We start from the raw sequence: 13,763 nt of genomic DNA on the forward strand, positions 1-13,763 counted from the left end.
ATGTATTAGAAAAACAAAATTTAATGTAATCCAAAATACTTTATCTTCAGTTTAAATTGAAAGCAGAATTTCTAAATTTCCTAATTTCATAAACTATTTATATGTATAATAAGGAAAGATTCCACAATATGAATTTTTGTGTAACTATATTGGAAAGTTAATTATGATGTTTGGTAACATAGTCAAATTTTCCCAAGAAAATAAAATGGAATGAACAGGAAACTATCCAGATGGGCAGTCCTTTTTTTTTTTTTTTATGGCTGTGTTGGGTCTTCGTTGCTGTGCGCAGGCTTTCTCTAGTTGCGGCGAGTGGGACCTACTCTTCGTTGCAGTGCACAGCCTTCTCATTGTGGTGGCTTCTCTTGTTGCGGAGCATGGGCTCTAGGCACACAGGCTTCAGTGGTTGCGGCGCATGGGCTCAGTAGTTGTGGCTCGCAAGCTCTAGAGCACAGGCTCAGTAGTTATGGCGCACAGGCTTAGCTGCTCCGTGGCATGTGGGATCTTCCCGGACCAGGGATCGAACCCATGTCCCCTGCACTGGCAGGCAGATTCTTAACCACTGCGCCACCAGGGAAGTCCTGGGCAGTACTTTTTAATTTTAGCTTCCATTTTTTCCTTTTTCACATTGCTCAGACATCTGTGATATGACTACACATTTACATTTTACACAGTTGTAGCTTTGTAGATATTTTATCTCTCCTTGAAATGCTCTTTCCCCTTGTCTTTGTTGTGAACTCCTATTCATCCTTCAAACTCAGCTTGTTCATTACCTCCTTGAAGCTTCCTGTATCTAAATATTTCATACACTGAATTTCCAAACTTTTCTCATATCTTCACTACAGAATTGGTACAAGAACAGTTCTCTAGGGATTGGGGTGACATTTTATAAACTAAAATCCATGTCACTCAGACCCTCAATTCTACTTCAGATTCTGCCATAGACTTGCTAGATTGTCATGGTCAAACGGCCCTTGATTCTTTATCTAAAGAATGGGTATAAAATGTGAAGGGAGGGTTTCCAAAAATAAAGCCCCTTTAAGCCCTGGACTCCTTAGCAGAACAGGATTGAGATCACAGCTTCTTACCCTTACAACCCCAATGTAACCAGCAACAGCAAAATCCCTAAAAGACAAGTGACCAACCATGCTGACAAAAAGCAGAACACTCCCTAAATTACACTTCAAATGAAGAGACAAAATATGTGTAAATATGTGCAAAAGATGACTAAGTGATCTTAAAGGGTTTCTTGCAACTACATCAAATGACACAAATTTATATGCTGGAAACAATCCTATTCCACCAGATTGATTTGACTCTGTGATTAGTGAAGTATTCTTTGAGTAAAATCTGGACAATAAAACACTCTTTTTAAGCACATGAAAGCAAAAGTTCAACTGTGATTCACCATATATCTTATTCTTAAAGGGTGATGTTTACTCATCATTTCATGTGATCTTTAATTCAGCATGAGATGTTGCCCTGACTTGTCTACACTATGCATGTTAAGGGTGAACCAAAATATCACAGCAACCACAACTTCAATGTGGTGACTTTTTTTCATTAAAAAAAAAAGAAAAAAGATGGCCTAGAATTAAAATACTATGATTAATACTAAAAGAAAGATAGCCAGAGAGATAAGCACTGTGATAGCCACCGTGGCTGGCAACTGCCAGCCTGTTAACCACTGATCAACAAGGAAAGAGATATGTGGACAAACTAAGTGGCCTTACAAGGCGTCAACTTATACCACTGGGCCATACAACATATTCACATAACACAACTGGCCACAAGCTAAGAATTGGGGAAGCTGAGTAATAGGTATGTGTGTATTATCTCTGCTTCTAAATATTTGACATTTTCCATAATGAAAAGTTAAAAACACATTCATGCATACTTTAATTAATTAACTAATAAGAAATAAATGCCTTTCACATGGAAAAAAAACAACAAAAACAAACAGAAAACCCCACATTCATGCACAACACCAAATCAGTGATCTAAATCCCCTTTTAAGCTTCCTTGAAATCAAGAAACAGATTTTAATGTGGGACAATACAGTGTCGCAGAAGTGACTAAGACTTTAAATTAAAAATATGTACGACTTAGGCTATAGATTCACATGAAGACTAACTGTAAAGAGAATCCACAGGATCAATCAACATGTCTAAAACCAATGTACTCCAAAAAGTGGGCCACAAAGAGGGACAGTCGGGGCAGCATTTCTGTAAAGTCACTCGTACACCTGACTGGAGCGCTTCTGCAATTCCTGTTCTTCCCTCAACTACTACCCTCCCCCACGTATCACTGCCCCACCAACCACTTTGAAGACACGCTGGACAGGTACCCATGTTGAGCTAGCAGAGTCCTTTCTACACAGCATACAACAGGATGTTTGCTGAATTTTTAAAGAGTGCCGTGCATTAATATTTCAGGGATGACTTTAAAATCAACACTGTAATCCTCCCAAAGGAGCCATTTCTTCCACAGTAACTACCACTAACACCCGCCCCAAATTAAAAACTCTAAGGGACAGCCTTGGGTGTTATTTTGGCAAATACTAAGGGCTAAGATTAAGTTTAAAAAATAATAAGTATATAAGAGCCTGCCTTGATAGAACACGGCTAATTAATAACCTTTTATATATGTTCACAAAGTCAACTAAAAAAACTGGAACAAAGAATAACATTTTTCTTGCAGCTAATATCCAGAAGCATAAACTGAAAATAAAGAATTTTTATTTTAAATTAATTATCTAATTCATTTTAATTCAAAAATCATTGGAATTTGCTTCTTTTTGTCTTCCCACCCTGGGGTGAGGATGGTCATTAAGAATCAGAAACCCAGATATTTCTTCCTGTTGTTGGTTTGTCTTTCTTTCAGACAATTATTAAAGTGAATCCTCATTTAAACATCAGGATATGGACAATCCATCCTGTGAATGTTTTGTTCCTCAATAAGAAGAAAAGAAAAAGAAACTGTTTCCATAGTAACCCTGAGTGTGACTAAACTGTATACCTTCCTAAGACCTACATATAAGGAAGAACAGAATGGAAAGGAGAAGCTAGAAGCAGAAGTGGCTTGTGATGGTCAGCCGGTGCCACTCCACGCTTCCCATACACACATTATCCCAAAGGGACCGAGTTCTAATCCTCTTTCCAGCAGCCCCAACCTACCCTCCCATGATGTGGGGTTAAAGGAAAAGACACTATCATAGGATTTTCCTCAACATACAAAGTTTAAAGAGTGTGGCCATATTTTATATGGGTTTCATACCCAAATACGGAGTTCTCGCACTTATTCCTCCTATAATACCTAACCTCTTTAATCAGACCCTTATAACTCATTTCCCCTTTAATTCACTAAGTATAACAACTTCTAAAATTTTCTGAAATGTGTATCTGGTTTTTAGGGTTGACGAAAAGGAAGACACTGTATCTAAAATCTGCATTTATTAAAATATTTGCCCTCTATCCCCTACCCCTGACTTTTCAGGAAGAAATCTTCTTTCTCCCCAATGTCTGCCATGCTTAATTACTTTACCCCAAAAGGCTGCTGTCCTGGTTAAGAGCGGCAGAATGCTCCTTGTTCAGATAAACTAAGCATATGTGTGTCTTATGCTTAAAATAAACATAAAAACAGAAAATATTAAAAAATATATATACTGTCCAGCCAGTCAGTGATGATGGCAGGAGTGATGGTCATAAAGTTATTTTTTTATTTGTGTATTTATTTAGTCAGTCATACATACACACACACACTTACTATGTGCCAGGGTAAGTCCATGACATGCATATTTCATATAAGCACTAAGAGGTAAGTGCTATTATTATTTCCTTTATCAAATGAAAAGGCTTAAAATTTATAAGCTTAGATACAGTCACACGGCCAGTAAATGTTAGAACCCAGGTCTCCTTAGTTAAGACTCAAACTCTTTACTCCTACACCATTTGGCCTCCCCAAACATTCAGAGCCATCCTGAAGGGAGAGGAGGTTAAGGTTCTGATTCAAGTTCGTCCTAGTTAATATCAGTTAACTACCAGTTGAGTACTTGTTAATACTAGTAATCTAAGGTAATTAACTCAAAGTCCCCCCTCCCTCCTGGAAGTGCAGTCTTGTGTATGTACATGTGTGTAGCTACATTACATTTCAGCACGTACCTATCAGATGCTTCCTAACAGCCACACAATAATGAGGGAAAAGGGAAACTCACACCAACATTCCTGTTCCTCATTCTGCCACCATCATGTGCTCCTGTGTCACAGTTCTCCCCCCCACCCCCTCCTACTGAGAGGTCTGATGTCTGAACCAGTTCAAGGTTTGGATAATCGGAGTGAGAGCCTCATTACAGAGACACCACCCTATTAGACCACAGAAATGGCATATTAACCAACCAGCAACAGGGAAGAGTACTAACCAAGCTAACACTTGACATTTACAATCACCTGCCACAAGTTAGAAATGAACATTTTTCACACCTTACTTAAGAGATATTTAATAATCTTCCTCTTGCACTCCACCTCTCTGCTGTCTCCCTAGGAACAGAAGCTCTTTGAAGTGAAGAACTGTATTTTGCTAGTTTTCAAGGCGCAAATATGGAGTCTAATTCGTGCTATGGTTTCTGACTGAGGCTACAATCTACACGGCAATTCAAAGAACCTAGAAGCCATTTTTTATGTTTCCCTTTTCCTCATGCTCTTTACGTAATTTATCAGTAAACCTGTCACTTGATCCCCAAAACACATCTGTTCACTTCTCTCCATTTCCACCTTCACCTCTTGCCTAAAATACACCACAAGAGCCTCTTGACGGTCAGGCCCCCCCGCTTCTATTCTTGCCCTCCACAATCCATTCTCTACACAACAGCCAATGTGATGTGAGATCATGGAAACTTCTGGAAGAAAACTCTTTAATGGCTTGCCATTATGCCAATGACAAAATCCAGACTTTTCATCCTCTTCTATAACAGAAGACCCTTGTCTTCTCTGACCTTCACCATCCCTCCTTCCAGTCTTAGGGCTCTCTCACTCCCTTCTCCCACTACCTGCAAAGCTACCCCCAACTAGATCTTCAAATAATCAGATATTTTGTTCATTGAAGTATCAGTTTAAATGTCCCCTCCTCAGAGTTATTCCTCTCCCATCCTTCTCTGTCATATCACTTTGTATTATAGCATGATGATTAACTGATATTTTCTTTCTTCTCTGTTTACTTATTTATGGTTTGTCTCTCCAGTATAAGCCCTACCCAGAGAGGGAAACTGGACTTGTTCTTTGCTGTATCCTAGTGCATAAAATACATACCTGACATACAGAAGGTGCTTAATAAATGCTTGCTGGCTTTAGAACAGTAATTTATCAATTGTGTGGATGTTTAATATACAAGACTATTAAATTCAATTCCTATTAATCTTTCTGTTATTATTGTTTCAATCAAAGCAATCTGTCATTGGTAAGCTTGATAATTTACATAAACTTCTGTTTACATCCTTATCCATGTTCGTTTAAGAATTTATACCTCTGACTTGTTCGAAAAAGAATGTAAAGCAGCTATTACACTGCATTTGATATAAAAGGTCAAAACATTTCCATATAGGACATTCTATAAAATACCTGACCACTACATCCCCAAAACTGTCAAGGTCATGAAAAACACAGAAAGACTGAAAAACTGTCAGAGATCAGGGGAGACAAAGGAGAAATGACAACCAAGTGCACTCTGGTGCCCTGGATTAGATCTTGGAACAGAAAAATAACATTAATGGAAAAACTAGTGAAATCCAAATAATTTCAGAGTAACGTACTAATGTTGGTTTCTTAGTTTTGACAAATGTATCATGGTAATATTAGATGCCTGGGAAACCAAGCGAGGAGTATACAGAAACTCTCTATACTGTATTGCAACTTTTCTGTAAATAGAAGATTACTCTGAAAAAAAAGTTTATTTAAAAAATCAACATCTCCATATAGAAAGAAATTTAAACTGCAGTTTGACCATAGTTTGGCATTTTATTCTGAATAGAGTATGGGCCATTGACTTATTGCTTTGAACCCATACAACCACTTAATGTTAAAAGCACGATATTATATAATATTTGTCTCCTCACATTTGCAACAACCAGAGTAATTTTAAAACAACTAGACAGATATACTAGTTGCCTCTAATATCACATTAATTCTACATGCAAGTCTGAAGGAGAAGTGTCATCCTTCCCATTTTCTCTAGTAGGGGTGCTGTCCTGTACATTTAGAACCTCCATTTGCCTACTAAGTTGGGAGAATATTCAAAGTCCTATCAACCTAAACTCTGTCCATTGCTTCTTCCTAAAAGGAGAAACTAATGTTCCCAAGTATATTGTATCATCAGAGAACACAGTTTTCTCCCCCCGATAATTCAAATGCACCCAGTATGTCAAAAAGACTTTCTAGACATTATTCTCTAATTTTCTCTTAACTCTTCTCTTCTACAAAGTTATTCCCTATTCATTCACTTGACAAATAATTACATCATGCAGCAGTCTGAATCACACTGAACTTGAATAACAAACTGGATTATAAATTCAAAAATATGAAAGCAAATTCCACTGTAATGCTTCTGCCCCCTAGGGAGGTTTCATCATTTCATAAACACACCCAAAACCAAGGAACAAAGTACTGCAATCTAACCCACTGTACATAATTATACAAATGTGATATAAAAACATTCTCACACACAGCACCTGAAATACCAGCATTTCTTTATCTTATTTATCAGTTTATTGTGGGTTCCAGTACACACACACACACACACACACACACACACACACACACACACACACAGAGGTATTTTGTTTCATGGGTCATGGTAATCTTATTTAAATAGAGGACTATAAAATTGTAAAAATAATTAAGACGAAAAAAGAAATCAAACCATTCAAAAGGCAGAAATTGAAAAGGTGAAAGGGAGATGGTACAAGATTAGACTGCTTATAAGAAAAAATGGTCAGAGGAAAAGGGGAAATTTGTAACAATTCTCTGGGTATTTTGTGGTTTTGTAGTTGTCCTACCCTGGGCCAGTCCCTTAAATATTCTCAACCTCATGTTCCTTCTCTACAACGTTAAGATAATAATAATGACAGTCTACCCACTGAATTCTTTTTTAAGTATAAACAAAACGGGCAAATAAAACACAATTTTTAAAAAGCTACTTTTCACCAAAATGTGCTTTTAAAAAGACTAAAAATTGCTAACTACTGGCAGTATTTGAAAAAAAAAAAAAAAAAAGAGTGTATAACTATATTTTGTAAAGCAGAAGCAACTCTTTAGCCAGCCAGAAGCTGAACAAAGTTCCTGGTTAAATGCTTACCTTGGAGACTTGTCGAAGCCACCTTAAATACTCTGTGAATGTATCAAAACAAATGTAGTAAGTCTGGCTTTGGGGTCCAGAGGAGCTAAATGCTAAACAGTGCTGGTGTTTTTTCACTTCTTCTACCTGTAAAAACAAAGAGTGACAAAAACAAGTCAGAAAGCAGGACATTTACCAAGCTCTTTAACTGTCCCCCCAGTGAGCCTGCACAGCTTTGCAACTATCTCTTTATGTGTGCCTCTTACTACTTAAAGCATGTAAGTTCCTAAGTCTGACCAACCAATCTGAATTACAAGGAAACCAAAAAGGGGACTATTACCTTCAATAGATTTCCCCACAACAGTGAAATTCTCTTCTTCCTGTTTAAAATTGTAACAGACTTCCTTTTTTATCCTTCTATACCCTCATAATAGGGTGCTGAGGTTCTTACTTCCTCTTAAGGAGGACTTTTACTGAAGATTTTACTTAAGAATTTTTACTGCAGGTGAATTTTTACTTAGGGGACTTTTGTATTACTCTGAATTACATACAACCTTTTATTAAAAGAGGTCTTCAAGCATGTTAAATAAGTTTTTTTTCTTTTAGCTTATTGTGAAATTGAGATTAACCTGAAATAAAACCCTACCATAAGAAATTTCAAGTCCCAATAATGCAGCGATACAGTCAAATCAAGTTTCCACTCCCAATAAATTCTTCATAAGGAGAAAAAGTCCAAACAATAAAGTAACATGATATTACATAAACTCTTATGTTTAACTTACAGAATGAATGTTTCCTGTATTTCATTTACAAAAATGACCACAAACCAAGTCACAGTGAAAGTATAAAAACTTCAGAAAGATCACACAGACTACATTCTGGGACCAAAATAAAATCAAGTTAAAAATCAATAATAAATCAATTAAAAATCTACATTTAGAAAGTTAATACACTTCTAAACAACTCACAGGTAAAAAAAAGAATCTGTAATCAAAACATAGAAATTCTTAGCACTAAACCATTAAAAGTACTACGTACTGAAATTTATGGAATGTAACAAAAGCAGGTACACAGAGGGAAATTTATAATTTTAAATACTCATATTAGAAAAGAAGGCAGAAAATTAATTTAATTGGCATGTATCTCAAGAACTTAGGGAAAAAATATCAAAAACAAAAACGAAGTGAACTCAAAGCAGAATGAAGGTGATAATAAAAAGCAGAAGTTAACGAAATGAAAACTGGGACTTCCCTGGTGGTGCAGTAGTTAAGAATCTGCCTGCCAATGCAGGGGACACAGGTTCGAGCCCTGGTCTGGGAAGATCCCACATGCCACGGAGCAACTAAGCCGTGCACCACGACTACTGAGCCTGCACTCTAGAGCCGGCTAGCCACAACTACTGAGCCCACGTGCCACAACTGCTAAGCCTGCATGCCACAACTGCTGAAGCCCACGCACCCTAGAGCCTGTGCTCCACAACAAGAGAAGCCACCGCAATGAGAAGCCCACGCACCACAATGAAGAGTAGCCCCCACTCGCCACAGCTAGAGAAAGCCCATGCGCAGCAACGAAGACCCAACGCAGCCAAAAAATTAAAAAATTTAAAAAGAAATTTAAAAAAAAGAAAGAAATGAAAACCAAATATGCAATAGAGAACATTAACAAAGCAAAACAGCAATTCTTTGAAAAGGAAAACAAAATTGAATATCAATTGATACTGATCAATGATATCAATTGAAGACATAAATATTAATAATGAAAAGGGAGACAAAACAGATTAAGCAGGGATTAAAAAGAGATTATTATAAATAACCTTGTGGCAAATTTTTAGAAAAATTTATTTTACCAACACTAAATCAAGGGGAAAAAAACAGGCCTAAATAGTCTTATTACCATTTAAGAAAATGAATACTTTTTTAATTACCAAGAAAATATCAGGCTCATATGGTTTCGCAGGTGAGTTTTATCAAAGTTCCAAGAAATAGATCATTGCAAACTTGTGCAAACCCATCCACCAAACGAGAAAAGAAGAAAAAGACCCCAGCCTATTCTATGAGGCCAGTATAACCAAAAACAGATCAGAACAGTAAGAGAAAGGAAAATTACAGGCCAACCTGAGTCATGAACACTTATCTTGAACAAAATGTTGCATCAGAATCCAGCAATACAGAAAAAAATATACCAAGAACAAAAGTTGGATTTACCTCAGGAAAGATGGTTTAACGTTATTGGAACTATAAAGTCATTAATCACATTAACAGATTAAAGAAGAAAACTGTATGATCACCACTACAGCTGCAGAAAAAGCATTTGATGACATTCTCCACCCATTCATCATTCATGATAAAAACTCTAAGCAAACTAAGAACACAAAGAACTCACTTAAGCCAACAAAGGATATTTATGTAAGGTAAACTTCAATGTTAATGATGAGATATCACTCTCTTACCTTACTTTTTCTGTTCAACACTATACTAGAGTCCTGGCCATTGCAATAAGACAAATAAATGTATTGAGGAAGAAAGAAAATTGTCATTATTTGAATATGAGATGATTAGCTACATAGCAAACTCCAAAGAATCTAGAGACATTAGAATAAATAAGAAAATTTAGCAAGGTGGCTGGATATAAGATTAACACTAAAAAAATCAACCACATTTCTATACACCAAAGAGAAAATATAATTTTATAAAAATGCTATTTAAACTAATCCATATTGACAGAAATCAGGCAGTGTTTTTTGGGAATGGGTAGGAGTGAGCAGAAAAGTAGGGACAGAACAGTACAAAGGAGCACAAGGGGACTATCTGTCAAATTGTACTCATGGAAGTATAATACAGTTATCAAATTGTTATCAAAATGTACAGTATGTTGTATATCAATTATACCTCAATAAAGTTAGGCAAAGATGTAGAGAAATGTGCACTGATATGAGCATGATATGATGTAACAACCTTGGAAAACAATTGGATATCATCTTGTAAAAGTAAATGTGCATATATGGCCTATAGCCCAGTGACTGCACTCTTGAGAGCAATATTTCTCAAGGAGGTCATTATAGGAACTTTGGATTGAATAGTTCCTTGTGTACATTATGCAGGACTGTCTAATATTTTTGCATGACATTTTACTCTCTGAGCCCCTGCCCTGTAGATGCCAATAGTGTCCCCCTGCAGCAAAAGATACTAGTATTAACCAAACACACTATCTACTTTTCCCAGAACCTTTGCAATTAAGATGGAGTCATGTGACTAGTTCTGGCCAATGAGCCATGAGCAGAAGTGGCATGTGTCACTTCTACAACCAGATATACAAGAGCCAGCTAATGACCCTCCAGTTACCTCTTCTCCTGCCTAAGCAGCAAAGGAAGCCACGTGTTACAAATATTATAAGAGAGAAGGACCCCCATCAGGCTGGGTTCGTACATAATTACTTGAAAAAAGAAATCTCCACCCACCCACACTGGACAAATAGTGTGAGTGAGAAATAACTGTTATGATAAGTCACTGAGATCTGGGGGTTTTGTTACCACAGCATAACTTAACTTACATCAACTGACTACCCAATCATTTGACAATCAAAACACTTGCACATATTACCAAATGTCCCCTTCAGGCACAGCGACGAGAGTTGAGAAATGTTGCTCTAGAAAAACTACTTGTAAACCAGGAGGCATATCAAAATAAGACTATCTCAAGAGCACTATTTATAACAGAAAACTAGAAGCAACCCAAATGTCAATCAATAAGAAAATTACTTAAGATATTTTAGAAATTTGGAACATTTACAGAGTGGAACATTATACAGAAACGAAAACCATATATAGCAAGTAATATGGAATCTTATTATGAAACATAATATTGAGTGAAAAAATTCAATCACAGAAAACCACAAACAGGATGATACCATTTTTATTAAGATCAAAACAAGCAAAACATAGTTATATGATAAAATTTATTTCAAAAAAGTAAGCAAATGATGAATACATATTCTAGGACAGTGGATTCCTCTGGGGTAGGAGGAGGCAATGGGACAGATGCAAAGAGAACTCGGGTAGAGACACTGGTATTGATGCTGCTGTACTTCCTAAACTGAGTAGTAAGTTAACAGTTACTCAGCTTATTATGCCTCATGGCTTAACAAATATTACATAAAGTATTAATGTAAATAAGTTATCTAAAAATTTATGTTCAATTTTAAAGAAGAAATTAAATATAATAATTGTACATGAATAAAAACTTATTAAACAAATGTCTTTCAACAATTTAATAGAGCTTTAACTTCATATTTGAAAACATAAACTAATGATCATGTTCAAGTAGTGTGTCAAAATTTATTATCACAACAATTATAGCATCTATCTCACACCTCATTTCTAGCTCTTTTATATAAATTAGAAAACAAAAACAAAAACACCTCTTCCATTTACTCTCAGATTTTCCTTTAACAACAGAACAGAATGAGAAAAGGAAAGACAAACATTAATGAAAACTCACATTGCAAAGAGTGAATTATTTTTTCCTAACGTGGTTAATATAATTTTTCAACATACTCAATTATTTTTAAAGGTGTAGCACAAAACAGGTTTTACAAGCTTTGTCTGTGAGAAAAAGAAGCTGTTAACTTTCTATTCACTCAATGGTAGAAGTACATCCAGTAATAGGTAGGCCTGGGAAACAGAACAAGTCTCTAGCTCTGAATAAAAATGCTAATTATAACTGGATCTTCTCTCACCTTACCTGAACATTCCACTGTTTCCCTGCCTCTGCTTCTCTGAGCACAATAATCTTTCTGACCACCTCCTTTATATGTCAAGAGATTTTTCACCCTTCAAGTTCTATCATAATTGTTACCTCCTTCATCACAAAATCCCCTGATTCCCCCCCACAAAATGTAATCTCTTCCACTTATCTTCCACCCTACTTTTTTGCACCTCTCGTAGAGCAGATATTGTTGTGTCCATCCTTCGTTTCCAGATAGTAATTATAAGTTATTCGAAGGCAGAGACGGTGACTTACCCATCTTGGTATTTCTGGGACGCCAAGCAAAGTGGCTTCCCCACAGAGGATATTTAATAAACAGTTATATTAAATTTGCCTATGCAAATGCCTAACACCAGAGAAGAAAGAAACAGATTGTTGACCTATCAGGGCATCAAACATTAAATATGCATTTTTAATAATGAGTTATGGAAGTAATAATGATGACTAAGTTTTCAGATCCATCCAAAGGACAAGATCTTCAGTAATAAACTATCACTAATGCTTCAATGCTCAGACAGAAGTTAAGAAGCCATGGTTTCAAAATGGGTGAATGAAATAGACCTAAACACACCTCACAGACTAGCCAAATCTATTTTTTTTAATGATCAAGTAACGATCAAGAAAAAAATTTTTAATATACCCCTGATTTCTAAAAACCCATTTCTTCATCCAAATTTACCTTTACCTTTATTAACAGATTATCATATCATTTAAAAATCAGGAAGTACTGACATATAATTATGGTAATGATACCCCTACCAGTGCTTGGAGTTTATAAATAAATCTGGCAAAGAAAAGAATGTAATACCTTCCTAAGCAATCTTGTTCTTTCTGTTGATATTTTATAAATGATAGGAATAAAACAGTTAACATGCCCAAAGAAAAGCAGCCAGTATGTTGGAAATATCTATCAGCTGTATCACAGGTTTTCTCTGAAATGAGTAGCATTTCAGGTTCAAAATTCATGACTAGCTATAGTGATAAACTAAAAGTACTAACCCCACTGGTCACTAAACACAAATAAACAGAGAGGTAAGGCAAAGCGGGATCACAGATTCCTGCTAGAGAGTCTAACCTTTGATAAGCACACCTGAATGATCCTAAGGTCATGGACTTGGGGATCACTGTACTATACTATAAAATACATGCTCACAATATCAAAAGGCATCTTCTCATAAATAATAATTTATCACCTACAGTCTGAAATATAACAGTGAAATTCTAGTTGCTCTATTTTCAGTCACATAGTTAAGGTGCATGTACTAAGAAGTGAACATAACCAGGGCTTCACGTGAGCCAATGGCATTGTTATTTTCCAAAACTCCACAAACCAAAAATGTCCACTGGTGGAGGCACAACAGGAATGATGAGTCAAAAACCATCTACCCCTGGGACTTCCCTGGTGGTCCAGTGGGTAAGACTCCACACTCCCAATGCAGGGGGCCTGGGTTTGATCCCTGGTCAGTGAACTAGATACCGCATGCATGCCACAACTAACAGCCCCCATGCTGCAACTAAAAGATCCCACGTGCCGCAATGAAGATCCTGCATGCTGCAATTAAGACCCAGCACAGCCAAAATAAATAAATACATAAATAGATTTTTTTAATTGAAACTCTTTAAAAAAAAAAAAAACACCTACCCCTTATTACAGAAATGACTCAAAGTAAGCTTCTTAAT

At 36.3% G+C, this 13,763-nt stretch overlaps 1 protein-coding gene across 1 annotated transcript in view; it reads right to left on the reverse strand.

Annotated features, from left to right (window-relative positions):
- PHLPP1 (PH domain and leucine rich repeat protein phosphatase 1) overlaps positions 1-13,763 on the reverse strand; it is a 207,394-nt gene that overhangs the window by 89,157 nt on the left and 104,474 nt on the right. Inside the window, exon 3 of the mRNA XM_024754873.1 lies at positions 7,342-7,467. Within this exon, the coding sequence (XP_024610641.1) occupies positions 7,342-7,467 (126 nt within the window). The remainder of the gene's footprint in view (positions 1-7,341; positions 7,468-13,763) is intronic.

Source organism: Neophocaena asiaeorientalis, unplaced genomic scaffold (genome assembly GCF_003031525.2).
Source record: "Neophocaena asiaeorientalis asiaeorientalis breed wild unplaced genomic scaffold, Neophocaena_asiaeorientalis_V1.1 scaffold124, whole genome shotgun sequence".
Classification (NCBI taxonomy): domain Eukaryota; kingdom Metazoa; phylum Chordata; class Mammalia; order Artiodactyla; family Phocoenidae; genus Neophocaena; species Neophocaena asiaeorientalis.